Source organism: Ranitomeya imitator, chromosome 6 (assembly GCF_032444005.1).
Source record: "Ranitomeya imitator isolate aRanImi1 chromosome 6, aRanImi1.pri, whole genome shotgun sequence".
NCBI classification, from domain to species: Eukaryota; Metazoa; Chordata; class Amphibia; order Anura; family Dendrobatidae; genus Ranitomeya; species Ranitomeya imitator.
In genome coordinates this window covers 147,238,390-147,257,040 of record NC_091287.1, presented here as the reverse complement: position 1 = coordinate 147,257,040, position 18,651 = coordinate 147,238,390, and the positions used below count along the sequence as shown (strand labels likewise).

The following is an 18,651-nucleotide window of genomic DNA, read 5'->3' as shown; positions in this document are numbered from 1 at the left end:
TGTCAGGGGGCAATGATGAAAGAGTGCCCACTCCCACACTGTGTGCACACCGCTGCCTCTTGCATAGTCATTTCGCATGTGTTGCGCCACAATTCGGGTTCAGGCAGCGCTCTCTCTAGCCAATCGAGTGCTGTCAGAGGAACTACTCAGTGTGCAAATTGAGGGGGGTAAAGGTGCAACAAGCTCTTGGCCATGGAAAGGGGACACCAAAACCCCCTCATTTGCATATGTAATAATTTGAATTTTAAAAGTAATTTCAGAGATGAATTATATACCGCTTGTATGATTTTTATAGGGGCTAAGTCCACTACATAACTCGTTAATTTGCATTTCGGGGGTGACTAACTCCCTTTAATGCAGAGAAAGCATTAAAACAGCCAGCGTTGAAGGCAGTACATATAGCAGTAAAGCAATACCTATGGGCAGTCACTTTGGCCACGATAATTATTATATCTAAACGTTAAATCATATATTATTTATTTCATAGGTCTACAACGTGCAAGTGCAAGGGCTCCATCCCCATACCGAAGAGATTTTGAAGCCAAGTTAAGAAACTTTTACAGAAAATTGGAAGCAAAAGGATATGGGCAAGGCCCGGGGAAAATTAAGTAAGCGTTTTCTTATGTTCTTTAAATTTAGTTTATTCTTTGTGTAAAGTGGCCGAGAAATGCACTACTATTTACTGTAGATGCCGTCTACAGCCAGTGGTGGAACAAGCTCCCTCGGTGCCCAAGATACGGTTTACAAATGTGCCCCCAATTATCGTCACTCACACTGTTCTAACAACTGATTAATTCTACAGTGAAGCAATAATAGTTTACAATGATCACTTCTCACAAAGGAAAAATGTATTCCGGAGTGACAGGAGCTGTTCCCACACCAATGAGAATTTCCTAAGTGCTTTTAGGCATCAATACTCCCAGTACCTACAGCATTATCGGCCATTCTGAAACTGTGGATTAGTTGTATAAAGAAAGGTAAATGCAGATAATTGTATTTTTTAATTCATATATTTCAGCTAACAGTGCCCATTTACGTTGCCTACCTCTAGTCCGAGCTCTGGAGCAGCATGTGTGTGCCATCTCTGCATGTCCCTGTATAATATCGGAGGCACAGTATGTGTCCATTGCAGTCTGGGCATCGATGTTAAAGATCTGTAACACCAAAGTCCATAATTCGGTTTTATGCATGCGTATATGCCTGCATCTTATGAGCCCAGGCCGTGGTAGTTGTCATTGAATTGACATTCGCCAGGTTGCACCTACGCCACTGGTTGAATAATAATGTGCTGATTAACTGTGAACTGGTCGGCTGTTAAGGGAAGTATTTGTTCCCATGTGTCGGCCTTCGGCAGCCATGAATCCTTTAAATCAGACAACTGAGGTTAAAATAATATTCCTAGAGCTTTCATCAAGCTAATAATTCTTCCAAAAACTGTGGAGAACTATACAAATGAGTCTCTAAAGCGCAATAATCTGTATGACTAAGTCGGAGAAATGTGAGTGGACTGACTCTCAGGAGACCTGGCAAGTTATAAATATTTCGGCCTTGTTTTTGTGAAGATTCTAGGTCTGTATAAAAGCTGTTCTTCATACAATAGGGTCTTTGTGTGCCTGTAACTCCATGGACTATTATTATAGGCTACATTTAGGAGACATGTATGTCCTCGGCATCTCACCTTGCTGGAAATGCACTCCAATGTTTGGGAATACAAGAAAGACGTGTGTTTTGTGGATTGAAATTAACATTTTTATAAGGCTTCTTTCATCAAATGCAATTATGCTAATATGAGATACTCCATACCTGGACCCACTCACCACGTCACAAAGGAGTTGTTCATCTTGGTTGAGTCTACTTTTGGTAGTATGGTTCCTCGATAATAAGCTGAATGTTGGCTGTCTCATTTGAATGTAACCAAGGAAAATTAGTAATTACAAACTACGGTAGTTTCTTTAGTACAGCTAGCGCTAATTTTCATATTTATCTCCCATGGACCATTGCCTGTAAGACTCCATACTCAGTTGGTTACTTTAAGGAGAACCTAATCTTCCCATATGTTGCCTCAATGATGTCACACTCAGCCAGCCAGACTGATGAGGGGCAAAGCCCATAAGAGGCTGTGTGTAGATGAGCATTTATCCTTAGTGATACTCTGTATTATTACCCCGTGACAAATACCCCCTTATCAAGACCTTAAATATTAGCTCTAACTAAAAAGGCCCATATCACTAGACCCATACAGCAGGTTTACAACATACCAATAACGGTGTACTCGGGGGAGGGGGGGGCAGCAGAAATAAAATAACAGGAAAACTGGACAATTTTTTTAAATGGTCACAGGTCATCTGCTACCGAAATCAGAGGATCAGAAGAATGTTGATTGGCCGTTGTAAAAATGTCTGTCGCTTACATCACAACAGATGATCAATTTCCTGTCATCGCATCTTCTATGCAGAAATCAACTCAATAATGAACAAGCGCAGTAAAGTTACAGCAGCTTCAACCCCCAACCATTGTAAATTTATGGTTAAAGCTCGACAGAAGACAGAAACTTTCTATTACCACTCCTGTCTGCTACTTTGCTATCTACATAGCACACAACGAACTCTATGCAAAGTAGGACTTGGCAATAACATTATGTTTCTCTACATATATCTATCTATCTATCTATCTATCTATCTATCTATCTATCTATCTATCTATAGATATATTTATCTATATATTTATCTATCTATCTATCTATATATATATATATATATATATATATATATATATATATATATATACTGTATACTGTATATACACAGAACAGACAATTTGTTTTTTGTTTCTTCATAGAAATTACATTATATTACATTCAGCCCACAAAGAAACATGGACGCTGCACATATTAGGTATCTAGATGGCTGTAATATTCTGGAGTATTCATTTAACAGGTTATTTGGAGTGAAAAGTGATGAGTAAAAAATATAATTAAAAAAAAAACTAAACTAAAAATTACTTCTTATTTCTACTTTTTCGCGAAAGAAGAGTAATTTGTATGTAATCTAAAACAGCGCTAAAATTAATACAATTTGTCCTACATAAAAAAAAAAGCCTAAAACAGTTATGTCAATGAAAAAAATGAAAAAAAATTATGGCTGCTGCTGAGAGCAGCATAATATAGGGGCAGATACCTTGATTCCACCCATGTATCACTTACTGGGCTGCTTGGTGCCGTATTGATAGAATCAATGTTTTATCTGCTGCTGATTTAGCAGTTCTCTAATGCTGAGCTCTGTGTAGCACCGCCCACAACACTGATAGGTAGCTTTCTGTATACTCTGTGCATAGGCAGAAAACTGCCACTCTGTTTTGGGGCGGAGATGATAACTATGGTAGACTACCTGGCAGCAGTTTTGCTAGTCCTCTAGTGATAATCTTCTGCTGATAAAAGTGTGATGTTATCGAAAATTTACAGCAAGCAGCCCAGTACATGACACATTGCTGCATTCAAAGTCTCTTTCTCTACATTATACTGCACTCAGATTAAGTGGCAAAAACATTGTGATAGATTCCCTCTAAGGGTATGTTCACACGTTCCTGATTTCCATCCTTTTTTTTTCAGGACTGTTTTTTAAAAAACTGCAGCTCTTGGCAGAAAACGCAGGTCCTTTTTTTGGTTCTTTTTTGATGCGTTTTTTGATGCGTTTTTTGATGCGTTTTCTGATGCAGTTTTCTAGCCAGAGTCTGTGTGTTTTCTAGGAATTTTTTTAGGGTTAAAATGGCTGAAAATACCCTAACCCTACCCCTAACCCTAACCCTACCCCTAACCCTACCCCTAACCCTAACCCTAACCCTAACCCTACCCCTATTCTAACCTTAGTGAAAAAAAAAAAAAAATTCTTTATTTTTTTTATTGTCCCTACCTATGGGGGTGACAAAGGGGGGGGGTCATTTACTATTTTTTTTATTTTGATCACTGAGATAGGTTATATCTCAGTGATCAAAATGCACTTTGTAACGAATCTGCCTGCCGGCAGATTCGGCGAGCGCACTGCGCATGCGCCCGCCATTTTGCAAGATGGCGGCGCCCAGGGAGAAGACGGCCGGACGGACACCGGGAGGCCGGGTAAGTATAAGGGGGGGAGATTAGGGCACGGGGGGGGGCATCGGAGCACGGGGGGGTGACATCGGAGCACGGGGGAGGGGCATCGGAGCATGGGGGGGTGGGATCGGGGCAGCCACACTCCACCCACGCACTTCCGCCCGCTTCCCCGCACTTCCTGCTGCAGCGGTTCTGCACCACGAACCGCAATAAAACCCGCAGATCTATTTTTGATCTGCGGGTTTTACTGCGGGTTTGACCTCACAATGGAGGTCTATGGGTGCAGAACCGCTGCTGTTTTACAAAAAGAAGTGACATGGTACTTCTTTTTTACCGCAGCTAATCAGTGCGGTTTTTTTTTTTTCAATTCAGGACCATGTGCACAGTGGGTCCTGTTTTCCATAGGGTACAGTGTACTGTACCCTGCATGGAAAACAGACGCGGAACCGCAGCGGCAAAACCGCTGCGTTTCCGCGGTAAAAAACGCACTGTGTGAACATGGCCTAATTCAGATTCAGGCCTGTTCACTAAGGGCTTAAAATTATTGTTCGCTGATGATTTAAACAAGGAAATCCCGATTGACAATGACTAAAAATGATTCCGTCAAATAAAGTGCTCGTGATTGTATCATTTAAATGAAGCTAGCCGAGTGCCAAACGACATTTTACATCATAGACCACTCTGTTTTTTGTCATTACACACTTACAAAATACAAAGGAAAGGTCTAGTGATGAGCGAGTGTGCTCGTTACTCGAGTTTCCCCAAGCATGCTTGGGTGGTCTCTGAGTATTTCGGCGTGCTCGGAGATTTAGTTTATGTCGCCACAGCTGCATGATTTGCGGCTGCCAGACAGCTTGAATACATGTGGGGTTTCCCTAACAAACAGGCAATCCCCACATGTGTTTAAGCTGTCTAGCAGCCACAATACATGCAGCTGTGTCGACATAAACTAAATCTCCGAGCACGCCAAAATACTGGGAGACCACCCAAGCATGCTCCGAGAAACTCAAGTAACGAGCACACTCGCTCATCACTAGAATGCGCTCACTTCACTGATACTTTTTTTTTATATTTTGTCATTGTAAGGAGATGGACATATTTCCTACGTCCCCCTTTAAGAATATGCAAAGTGTTGTAATGTGTAATGTGAACTGTGATTTATAATGTGAATTGTGACTTGTGTTAGTAATGGTGATAATGTGTGTAGTTTGTAGTAGTGATAGTAAGAGTTAATGTTTTGGACCAGCCCAGCATGGGAGGGGAAAGTTGAGGTTCCAAAGTGACAGTTTTCTGTTGGAATGATAGATAGGGTCTGGAGTTCATAGTGAAAGGACCTAAGGTCCAATGTGAGCTGTGCCAGATTTTTGGGTATTCCTAAGTGAGAGGAGACTGAAAGGAAGAGATAACGAAATCCGGAGCAGAAGTGACTGAAAGACTCAGGACTGAGTACATGGGAAGAATATAGAGTATCCTGGGCAGGAGTTTCAAAGCATCAGCATTGTAGGAGATAAGTACTGACCATGCAGGCACCATAGCTCGCCTGAAGACCGCAGGTCGAGTAAAGGACTCTTGCTAAAAAGAACTGTAGTGTCGAGCTGGGTTGTGGTAAAGTAGTGAGAAACAGTGAATGCAGAGGACAAGTAAGGAGAGTAAAGTGGAAGAAATTAAAACTATGTGGAAAATGTGAAGGAAATGTTCATAAGACTGTGTGCCCGTTATCTCCGGTATATACTTTATTCCCTACCAAGTTCCCATTCAATAAAAAGTTTATTTTTGAATGGTGGTCTCCCTCATTAAACTGTAAAGCAACTAGTCCTGTCAAACCAGCAACATGGGTTACATGCGGCCTGCACAGGCGTAGCACCCTCACAGCACAAGTCCACACACCCAGCCAGGACACCCGCCTTCATGTAACGTGCTTGGATGCAAGAGACAAGTACCTCACCCATGGTTGCTGCCCCATGCCACATTACATCATCATATTGCTAAATATTTCAATCGATAAGTAGGATATGCTAGTGCAATATGTCAGAGGAATAGCTGTTTTATGAGTCATAATTTAACCCCTCTGTGACCTTAGACGTACTATCCCGTCCAGGTGCCCTGGGCCTATCTGACCCTGGACGGGATAGTACGTCATAGCGATCGGCAGCGCTCACGGGGGGAGCGCCGCCGATCGCGGCTGGGTGTCAGCTGCTTATCGCAGCTGACATCCGGCACTATGTGCCAGGAGCGGTCACGGACCGCCCCCGACACATTAACCCCCGGCACACCGCGATCAAAGATGATCGCGATGTGCCGGCGGTGCAGGGAAGCACCGCGCAGGGAGGGGGCTCCCTGCGGGCTTCCCTGAGCCCCCCGCAGCAACGCGATGTGATCGCGTTGCTGCGAGGGTCTTACCTCCCTCCCTCCCTGCTCCAGGCCCGGATCCAAGATGGCCGCGGATCCGGGTCCTGCAGGGAGGGAGGTGGCTTCACAGAGCCTGCTCAGAGCAGGCACTGTGAAGGCTGCAGCGCTGCATTTCAGATCAGTGATCTGACAGAGTGCTGTGCACACTGTCAGATCATTGATCTGTGATGTCCCCCCCTGGGACAAAGTAAAAAAGTTAAAAAAAAAAATTTCCAAATGTGTAAAAAAAAAAAAAAAAAAAAAAATATTCCTAAATAATGAAAGAAAAAAAAAATATTATTCCCATAAATACATTTCTTCATCTAAATAAAAAAAACAAAACAATAAAAGTACACATATTTAGTATCGCCGCGTCCGTAACGACCCGACCTATAAAACTGGCCCACTAGTTAACCCCTTCAGTAAACGCCGTAAGAAAAAAAAAAAAAGAGGCAAAAAACAACACTTTATTATCATACCGCCGAACAAAAAGTGGAATAACACGCGATCAAAAAGACAAATATAAATAACCATGGTACCGCTGAAAACGTCATCTTGTCCCGCAAAAAACGAACCACCATACAGCATCATCAGCAAAAAAATTAAAAAGTTATATTCCTGAGAATAAAGCGATGCAAAAATAATTATTTTTTCTGTAAAATAGTTTTTATAGTATAAAAGCGCCAAAACATAAAAAAATGATATAAATGAGGTGTCGCTGTAATCGTACTGACCCGAAGAATAAAACTGCTTTATCAATTTTACCAAACGTGGAACGGTATAAACGCCTCCCCCAAAAGAAATTCATGAATAGCTGGTTTTTGGTCATTCTGCCTTACAAAAATCGGAATAAAAAGCGATCAAAAAATGTCACGTGCCCGAAAATGTTACCAATAAAAACGTCAACTCGTCCCGCAAAAAACAAGACCTCAAATGACTCTGTGGACCAAAATATGGAAAAATTATAGCTCTCAAAATTTGGTAACGCAAAAAATATTTTTTGCAATAAAAAGCGTCTTTCAGTGTGTGACGGCTGCCAATCATAAAAATCCGCTAAAAAACTTGCTATAAAAGTAAATCAAACCCCCCTTCATCACCCCCTTAGTTAGAGAAAAATTAAAAAAATGTATTTATTTCCATTTTCCCATTAGGGTTAGGGCTAGGGTTAGGATTAGGGTTAGGATTAGGGCTAGGGTTAGGGATAGGGTTAGGGCTAGGGTTAGGGCTAGGATTAGGGCTAGGATTAGGGTAAGGGCTAGGGTTAGGGCTAGGGTTAGGGCTAGGATTAGGGCTAGGGTTAGGGCTAGGGTTAGGGCTAGGGTTAGGATTAGGGTTAGGGTTAGGATTAGGGCTAGGGTTAGGGCTAGGGTTAGGGTTAGGATTAGGGCTAGGGTTAGGGCTAGGGTTAGGGCTAGGGTTAGGGTTAGGGTTGGGGCTACAGTTAGGGTTGGGGCTAAAGTTAGGGTTAGGGTTTAGATTACATTTACAGTTGGGAATAGGGTTGGGATTAGGGTTAGGGGTGTGTCAGGGTTAGACGTGTGGTTAGGGTTACTGTTGGGATTAGGGTTAGGGGTGTGTTTGGATTAGGGTTTCAGTTATAATTGGGGGTTTTCCACTGTTTAGGCACATCAGGGGCTCTCCAAACACGACATGGCGTCCGATCTCAATTCCAGCCAATTCTGCGTTGAAAAAGTAAAAAAGTGCTCCTTCCCTTCCGAGCTCTCCCGTGTGCCCAAACAGGGGTTTACCCCAACATATGGGGTATCAGCGTACTCAGGACAAATAGGACAACAACTTTTGGGGTCCAATTTCTCCTGTTACCCTTGGGAAAATACAAAACTGGGGGCTAAAAAATAATTTTTGTGGGAAAACAAAAAGATTTTTTATTTTCACGGCTCTGCGTTATAAACTGTAGTGAAACACTTGGGGGTTCAAAGTTCTCACAACACATCTAGATAAGTTCATTGAGGGGTCTAGTTTCCAATATGGGGTCACTTGTGGGGGGTTTCTACTGTTTAGGTGCATTAGGGGCTCTGCAAACGCAATGTGACGCCTGCAGACCAATCCATCTAAGTCTGCATTCCAAATGATGCTCCTTCCCTTCCGAGCCCTCCCATGCACCCAAACGGTGGTTCCCCCCCACATATCGGGTATCAGCGTACTCAGGACAAATTGGACAACAACATTTAGGGTCCAATTTCTCCTGCTACCCTTGGAAAAATACAAAACTGGGGGCTAAAATATAATTTTTGTGGGAAAAAAATTTTGTTTTATTTTTATGGCTCTGCATTATAAACTTCTGTGAAGCCCTTGGTCGGTCAAAGTGCTCACCACACATCCAGATAAGTTCCTTAGGGGGTCTACTTTCCAAAATGGTGTCACTTGTGCGGGGTTTCAATGTTTAGGCACATCAGTGGCTCCCCAAATGCAACATGGCGTCCCATCTCAATTCCTGTCAATTTTGGCATGAAAAGTCAAACGGTGCTCCTTCCCTTCCGAGCTCTACCATGCGCCCAAACAGTGGTTTACCCCAACATATGGGGTATCAGCGTACTCAGGACAAATTGGACAACAACTTTTGGGGTCCAATTTCTTCTCTTACCCTTCGGAAAATAAAAAATTGGGGGCGAAAAGATAATTTTTGTGAAAAAATATGATTTTTTATTTTTACGGTTCTGCATTATAAACTTCTGTGAAGCACTTGGTGGGTCAAAGTGCTCACCACACCTCTAGATAAGTTCCTTAGGGGGTCTACTTTCCAAAATGGTGTCATTTGTGGGGGGTTTCAATGTTTAGGCACATCAGTGGCTCTCCAAACGCAACATGGCGTCCCATCTCAATTCCTGTCAATTTTGCATTGAAAAGTCAAATTGCCCTCCTTCGCTTCCAAGCTCTGTCATGCGCCCAAACAGTGGTTTACCCCCACATATGGGGTATCAGCGTACTCAGGACAAATTGTACAACAACTTTTGGGGTCCATTTTCTCCTGTTACCCTTGGTAAAATAAAACAAATTGGAGCTGAAGTAAATTTTTTGTGAAAAAAAGTTAAATGTTCATTTTTATTTAAACATTCCAAAAATTCCTATTAAACACCTGAAGGGTTAATAAACTTCTTGAATGTGGTTTTGAGCACCTTGAGGCGTGCAGTTTTTAGAATGGTGTCACACTTGGGTATTTTCTATCATATAGACCCCTCAAAATGACTTCAAATGAGATGTGGTCCCTAAAAAAAAAATGGTGTTGTAAAAATGAGAAATTGCTGGTCAACTTTTAACCCTTATGACTCCCTAACAAAAAAAAATTTTGGTTCCAAAATTATGCTGATGTAAAGTAGACATGTGGGAAATGTTACTTATTAAGTATTTTGTGTGACATATCTCTGTGATTTAATTGCATAAAAATTCAAAGTTTGAAAATTGCGAAATTTTCAAAATTTTCGCCAAATTTCCGTTTTTTTCACAAATAAACGCAGGTACTATCAAAGAAATTTTACCACTATCATGAAGTACAATATGTCACGAGAAAACAATGTCAGAATCACCAGGATCCGTTGAAGCGTTCCAGAGTTATAACCTCATAAAGGGACAGTGGTCAGAATTGTAAAAAGTGGCCTGGTCATTGACGTGCAAACCACCCTCGGGGGTAAAGGGGTTAATATTAGAATCAACAGATTCCTGAAGTATTTGGGGCTCGTTTTTTTTCAGGGTGGTTGGTTGTGAGGCTATATACCACTCTAAGGAATTAGAGTGGCATACCCTCAGCTGAAAGAAACCGGTGGTAAGAAGCTGCAAGGAGATAACTGCACTTTTGTTACCTGATAATTGACCCAAGCATACTAGGGGTAAAAGTGTTGTTGGCAGCAGATTCATCACTGTACTGTTCAGCATCTTGTCTGTCAGCTTGCAAAGTGAAAGTAAAGAACTGTGCTCCAGCTACACACAGTGGGCAGGAACTTTTTTAACAGTGTTTTACTGGCAATATAATACTATTGCTTGAGACAAAAATCCATGCACTACCAAACAGTAGGTAACAGTAGTTGTTGCAATATGAACAATAATAAGCATTATTCCAACACCCCCACTCACAACTACTTATCCTGTAAGGCTACTTTCACACTATCAGTATTTGGTCAGTATTTCACATCAGTATTTGTAAGTCAAAACCAGTAGTAGGCCAAAAATGCAGAAGTGGTGACGTGTTTCTCTTATACTTTTCCTCTGATTGTTCCTCTCCTGTTTTTGGCTTACAAATACTGAGCTAAAATACTGACCAAATACTGAACGTGTGAACATGGCCTTAGTCCCATAGTGGTTCTAAATTCTTCAAATTTGGCTCTTCGAAGTGCCTTTGTCATAACATCAGCTATCATCTGGTCAGTCTTGCAATAAACAAGCTCAATTATGCCACGTTCTATCAAATCACGCAGGTGATAATGTTTAAAGTCAAAGAGTTTGGTTCTTGCATTGATCTTCTCACTGCATGGAAGTTTAATGCATCCTTGGTCGCCATCATAAATCATTGTCAGTTGAGTTGATGGCTTACCAAGATCACCTGGCAATTGGCTTAACCAATTTACCTCTTAAATTGCGTGAGCTGCAGACATATACTCTGATTCTGTAGATGGCAAGGCTACAGACACCTGTTTTCTGCTAGACCAAGAAATTGAACTTTCTTTGATTTACAATCACTTACTGTAAGTCTCCAGCCAAATCTGCATTCACATAGCCTGTGAGTTTTAGATCTCCTGTTGCTGATATCCTGTTTTGAACAGCTGACATGTGCCCGCAATAGGCGCAGGCGGAATCGCAATCCGCCCGCGCCTATTAACTAGTTAAATGCCACTGTCAAACTCCGGCCGGATTATTAAAGTTTAAATCACCCCCCTTTTGCCACATTCAAAATAAAACAATAAAAAAAAAATCAAACCTACACTTGTTTTGTATCGCCGGGTTCAGAATCGCCGGACCTATCAATATAAAAAGAGATCAACCTGATCGCTAAACGGCGTAGCGAGAAAAAAAGTCAAAGTAAGACGCTCGTTCATCAGGTGGAATGGTTTTTAGGCTCACTTAAAAATAATTATTCTCAACAGCGCACATCCTGTGTAAACAGGACTTGTGCTGTATGGAACAATGACAGCCTATGTGCACAGAACCATACCAATCCTTCTGTGTGCATAGGAGTGCAGTCAGATTGTCTAAACAAGCTAATAAATGACTACTGAACAGTATAAACATGCTTTACATTCTGTAATATTCCTGTAAACTACTTATCAGCTAAGTTGGGTGTATGCACAATACTCAGCATAAATGAATACACACCTTTGAAAAGTAAGTTTTTAAATTAATATGTCGCTGATCACAATAACAATTTCCAAAATTTTGACAAGACAGAGTTTCATAGAACATTTTTTAGCAAATAACATGACATTAAGGTTAATAATGTAACTTCCATTACAAAATCTTCAGTTCTACTCGAATAAGTTGATGCAAAAATAAATACACCCTATATAAAAAATTGCTACATTAAGTACCGTATTTTTCGGACTATAAAACGCTCTTTTTTTCCTTAAAATTTTGGGGGAACACTGGGGTGCGTCTTATAGTCGAAATGTACTTACAGTTAGTGTAGTGGTAACAGGAGTCGGGCGATTCTTCTGCTGGTCCGACGCTGCAGGGCGGTTATCTTGCTCCCATCCCTGGCTGGTGCTGCAGGTTCGGCGGTGCTCGGTAATGTGCAGTGGTGCGGGGGGCTCTGGCATCATGTTGTGAAAGCCCGGAGCCCCTGAACTTCTATTGCCTCGATGCTGTGGTCACTGGGAAAATGGCCGCCTGAGGCGGCGCATGCGCAAATTGAGCTCTCAGCTCGAGATCTCAGGACAAGATCTCGTTACCGAGATCTCAATCTGCGCCTGGGGAATTAATCTGGCCTCCAGGAAAATAGCCGCCGTAGGCGGTGCATGTGCAGATTTAGATCTCGGCTCCCGAGATCTCGGGACGAGATCTTGTTGCTGAGATCAGAATCTGTGCATGCACCGCCTCCGGTGCCCATTTTCCCGGAGGCCACAGCATCGCAGCAATAGAAGTGTGGGGCTTTAGGCTTTCACAAAATGTCACCGTAGCCCCCGCACCACCGAGCACCGCCGAACCTGCAGCACAAGCCACACTACGCTGGGATGGGAGCAAGATCATCACCCTGCAGCACCAGACTGGGATCTCCAGGAGACCACCGCATCGCTGCAATGAACGTGCAGGGACTCCGGGCTTTCACAAAATGTCGCCGTAGCGCCCCGCCGATCCTGCGTACCAGTCTAGGTCATATCATCACTGGACCACAAAACACCCTCTGTGACTCTGCTGCTGATCCCCCCGGTAAGCTGAATTGAGGACTGTAAGACGGATCCCCATTTGACACAGTCATTTTTTTCCCCCAGTTTCCTTCTGAAACTTTGGGGGGCGTCTTATGGTCTGAAAAATGCAGTATTTTGTATGACCTATGTGATTTTATAGGACAGCTCCCAAGTCTTCTAGGCATAGAATGAGCAAAATGGTGACATTCTGCAGAATTTATCTTTTTCCATTCTTCAAGAACGACTTCTCTTGCAGTCTGGATGCTGGATGGAGAATGATGACAACTTGTCTCTTTAGAATTCCCCATAGATATTCGGTTGGGTTCTGATCAGGAGACACACGGCCACTCAGTCACTTTCACCCTGTTCTTCAGAAATGCAGCACTGGGTGTCCTGTTCACTGGGAGTCTGGTGGTTGGCAAATACTCCAATCATAGAGTGAAATATTGTTATGTATGACATGTTCTTAGTTGTCTTTTAAGAAGATTAAAGGTGTGACCAGCTTTTTAGGGAATAGGTTTCTATTCGGGCAAGGGTGGTGTGAAGAAAGGAGCACTAACTTACTGACGAGAGGAGTGTTCTAAGTATGCATTGTTGAGTATAGTAATAATATTCAATCTTCTTTTATTATATTTCCAGATCGTGTGTAGGCTGTTAGCTATTAAATCCTCCGGTAATCTTGTTTAATCATGTGTTATTGTCCTTTTCCCATACAAACTACTGGATTACTCTTTCCATAACAGGGAATAATTATTTTCCGAATCAAGGTAATGAAGGTGCACTCACGAGGTTTAAATATTTAATTCATCATCAAGTTTTCATGAAGACTTTTGTCTTCAGGCCAAATAAAAACACAGAAAAACAAAACTTGCCGGTAGTATGAAGGTGATACTGCACTTTATTCTGTGATTTTATGGGAAGACCATGGTAGTTTACCAGCCAGGATTTTATTCTGAAGGAAGTATTTGGAGTATGTAATAGACATGTGTCAATTGAAGTTGTTAAATAGTGAAAGTCTCTTTACTTTAAATCATAGATTCATTTTTGAATATTAGTTTGCAGCTCACATAGTGGTTAGTGATGAGCAAGTGTACTCGTTACTCGAGTTTTACGAGCATGCTCGGGTGTTCTACAAGTATTTTGAGCGTGCTCGTAAATTATGTTTGAATCCCTACAGCTGCACGATTTGCGGCTGCTAGACGACCTGAACACATGCAGGGATTGCCTGTTTGTTAGTGAATCCCCACATGTATTCAGGCTGTTTAGCAGCCGCAAATCATGCAGTTGCGGGGGCTCAAACATAATCTATGAGCACACCCAAAATACTCGGAGAACACCTGAGCATGCTCGGAAAACTCGAGTAACGAGTACACTCGCTCATCACTAATAGTGATATAATATCAATACAGTCTGTACTTTGCTCTACTTGTGTAATAATCCCTATTCAGAGTAGTACAAGGTAGTATTCACCTCATCCAAAATGAATCCTGGTTGCTGATGAGCTCACTTCACCTGGCATGTCCTGCTAGTGTCGGACTGGCCTGCCAAGGAACACCAGTGACATTGACTCTGGGGGCCCACTGTTCATTTACATGTTAATATTACATTACCCTCTTTCACAAATTTGCCTATGCTTCTACATAATAATATACTAGGTCGTTTGTTTGTCGGAAAATGTATTGTGCCAACTACATATAAAGGGTAAGAGGACCTACTCCTGCACAGAGGCCCACCGGGGGATTCTCCTGCTCACCTGTGGGCCAGTCCGAGCTTGTGTCCTGCTTGTTCATGGTCAGTCTAAAGCTTTCTCTGAAGGTAGATATCCTTTTGTAACGTCTTATCTTATGGTCCATTTACATAAGACGATAATTGGTAACAACAACCTTTCACGATTATCGGCCAATGTAAACATGTCGCTGATCACCCGATAGATGAGCAGAACGATTGTTCATCAGTTTATTATACATTTTATACCGGTAGAAAAATCATCGTTATAGGCCGCACATTCGCCCAAAGTATACAGAGCATGTACCGCTATGGATCATTCTGTCCCCATATAGTTTGTGTTACCCCTTGTGGCCATTAAAGGAACAGCCAATCAGCGCTCGTTTATGTGCCAAAATCAGCCCATAATAGCCTTTTGGTTATGTCGCAATAAACACAATAAGACCATCATTTTTTTTGCCATGATTTTGGAAACGGACAGGAAAAACAAATTGTTTTGCAGCTAAAAAAGACTAACACAGCCGCAATGTGTGAACACAGCTGTAGGGCTCATGCAGACGTCCGTGGATGTCGTTCCGATGCACAGACTGACCAGGGCATGACACATATATTTCTATGTGGCTGTCATGTTTGGGTCAGGAAATCTGTGGCCAGTTCGTGCATGCAATTTTTTGATCGGACCCAGTTCCATGGACGTTTGCATGAGCACTTGGACTTAGTTCAAGATAATTAGGCAAAATATTTTCAGTTACTGAGCTTTTTATGCAAGTGATTCTGAACATTTAACTGACTATTTTTGCTGCTCGGGACTGTGACGGACATCGATGTAATAAGTCTATGTGTAATGCAGGTGCATTTATCCAAGAGTAATAAGCTGCACAACTACATTTTTTACATTTGAGAATGGACTCTAACATTTTTTCCTGGAAATGGATGTTCCCACTAGTCTGAAAACAGAGCTTCCATTTCTTTTCTTTCTCTACCTTTGTGGGCTATTAGTATTATTTTTCTTATAATATTCATAACCTTTTGTAAGTTATTTGTATTGTTTTTCTTCCAAATATCCATATCCAGATCATTGTTTTGCTCTACAGTTCTGATTGATTGCTATTCTTTGCACTTTATATAGGCTTATTATACGTCGAGATCATCTTTTGGAAGGAACATTTAACCAAGTAATGGCATACTCACGCAAAGAACTTCAAAGAAACAAATTATACATCACATTTGTAGGGGAAGAAGGGTAAGTGCAGAATACATTTAAAGAACCAGAGCAAAAAAAAAGTTGGACTTTACATTATTTTTTCTCAGTTCCTATTAAAAATCTTCATGTTTCCTATAATACAAAGGTGTTTGGATGAATCTGTGTCCTTATTAACTGCACTGTTACAATTATGCTTGAATGGACATAGGGAATAGAAATGTCATCTACACAAATGGTGGTCAGAAAAACAAAGTATGGTGGTCTCAAATGTGGTCCTTGATTCTATCTGATGGCTGCACATTTAGGAAGGGCTTGAGTAGGGTTAATGTACGTTATAGGCACATGCAGATCTTTAGCTGACTTCCGTGACAGTGGTAGTGGAAAACCCGAGCAACGAGTATACTCGCTCGTCACTAATGGCTATGAGTTGCTGGTATGCAACCAAATCCTGCTGGAGAGTCAGGTCCTTTACGGGCTCCAAACCGATAGTTTAAATAGTTTTTTTTAAAAACACTTGTATTTAGATAAAGATTTAGGCTAGGTCTTGCTATTTTTTTTGTAATGAAATGGAAGTCATAGGCAGGTACTCTTTAAATACATCAAGCACATAGATCTACCTTGTGTTTCTATGCTGCACAACCTGGTCTCTCCCTTACAGTGGTATCTTTCATTTCAAAAGTAAGAAGTCTTACACAACTGTCAAAATAGCGAGACAGCAAAGAGCCGCACTTCAATTGAGATCAGTCTCTTTCTTAAAGGACCAGAGCTAATATTACAAAATTATACAGGATTTTTTAGTTTTCCTAATCATAAATATTTGAGGAAGGGTTTATATTTTGGTTTCCTCTTATTTCATGAAGTGTTCCAGGAGGTGTTAACTTCTCTATAATGGCTACCAGTCCTACTGCTGTCCTAGACCACTGGGTTTTCTGTATTAACAGTAAGTCATCATTCAGTATCTCAACAGACAGCACTGTTCGGACAATCCACATTTTAATATTTATATTCTTGCCAATAACTGCCTACTGCACGGATGAGCCACATATAGTGGGTACGGAAAGTATTAAGACCCCTTTAAATTTTTTACTCTTTGTTTCATTGCAGCCATGTGATAAATTCAAAAAAGTTCATTTTTTTCTCATTAATGTACACTCTTTACCCCATCTTGACTGAAAAAAATAGAACTGTAGCATTTCTTGCAAATTTATTAAAAAAGAAATACTGAAATATCACATGATCATAAGTATTCAAACCCTTTGCTCAGTATTGAGTAGAAGCACCCTTTGAGCTAGTACAGCCATGAGTCTTCTTGGGAATGATGCAACAAGTTTTTCACACCTGGATTTGGGGGTCCTCTGCCATTCTTCCTTGCAGATCCTCTCCAGTTCCGTCAGGTTGGATGGTGAACGTTGGTGGACAGCCATTTTCAGGTCTCTCCAGTGATGCTCAATTGAGTTTACATCAGGGCTCTGACTAGGCCAGTCAAGAATGGTCACAGCATTGTTCTGAAGCCACTCCTTTGTTATTTTAGCTGTGTGCTTACGGTAATTGTCTTGTTGGAAGGTGAACCTTCGGCGAAGTCTGAGGTCCAGAGCACTCTGGAAGAGGTTTTCATCCAGGATATCTCTGTACTTGGCCACATTCATGTTTCCTTCAATGGCAACCAGTCGTCCTGTCCCTGCAGCTGAAAAACACCCCCATAGCATGTTACACTGTTGGGATTGTATTGGGCAGGTGATGAGTAGTGTCTCGTTTTCTCCACACATACCGCTTAGAATTATCACTAAAAGGTTCTATCTTCGTTTAATCAGACCAGAGAATCTTATTTCTCATAGTCTGGGAGTCCTTCATGTGTTTTTTTTTAGCAAACTCTATGCAGGATTTCAAATGCCTTGCATGGAGGATAGGCTTCCATCAGGCCACTCTGCCATAAAGGCCCGACTGGTGGAGGGCTGCAGTGATAGTTGACTTTGTAGAACTTTCTCCCATCTCCCTACTGCATCTCTGGAGCTCAGCCACAGTGATCTTGGGGTTCTTCTTTACCTCTCTCACCAAGGCTCTTCTACCACGATTGCTCAGTTTGGCTGGACGGCCAGGTCCAGGAAAACTTCTGGCGGTCCCAAATGTCTTCCATTTAAGGATTATGGAGGCCACTGTGCTCTTAGGAACCTTGAGTACTTGAGAAATTCTTTTGTAACCTTGGCCAGATCTGTGCTTGAGTACTTGAGAAATTCTGTTGTAACCTTGGCCAGATCTGTGCCTTGCCACAAATCTTTCTCTGAGCTCCTTGGCCAGTTCCTTTGACATCATGATTCTCATTTGGTCTGACCTGCACTGTGAGCTGTGAGGTCTTTTATAAACAGGAGTGTTCATTTCCAAATGAAGTCCTATCAGTTTAATTAAACACAGCTGGACTCCAATGAAGGAGTAGAACCATCTGAAGGAGGATCACAATGAAATGGACAGCATGTGACTTTAATATGAGTGTCCGAGCAAAGGGTCTGAATACTTATGACCATGTGATATTTCAGTTTTTCTTTTTAATTAAATTTGCAAAAAATACTACATTTCAGTTTTTTTCAGTCAAGATGGGGTGCAGAGTGTACATTAATGAGAAAAAATTAACTTTTTTGAATTTACCAAATGGCTGCAATGAAACAAAAAGTAAAAAATGTAAAGGGTGTCTGAATACTTTCCGTACCCACTGTACATGAGTGTCTGTAGAAGGGCCATGAATAAACTGCTTATATATAATTTATCAAATATAGAATTTATTAACGATATTCCATAAATCTATTTAGTGAGTATATGTACAGCAGAAATTTTACCTATTCAACACCAGTCCCAAAGATACTAAAACCGCCTTAGTAAATACTAAGGTAACTTGTTTTCACCAA

At 41.5% G+C, this 18,651-nt stretch overlaps 1 protein-coding gene across 5 annotated transcripts in view; it reads left to right on the top strand.

Annotated features, from left to right (window-relative positions):
- HECW1 (HECT, C2 and WW domain containing E3 ubiquitin protein ligase 1) overlaps positions 1 to 18,651 on the top strand; it is a 377,961-nt gene that overhangs the window by 335,600 nt on the left and 23,710 nt on the right. For all 5 annotated transcript variants that reach the window (XM_069730190.1, XM_069730187.1, XM_069730186.1 and 2 more), the window contains 2 exons: positions 488 to 608; positions 15,680 to 15,793. In XM_069730190.1, the coding sequence (XP_069586291.1) occupies positions 488 to 608; positions 15,680 to 15,793 (235 nt within the window). The remainder of the gene's footprint in view (positions 1 to 487; positions 609 to 15,679; positions 15,794 to 18,651) is intronic.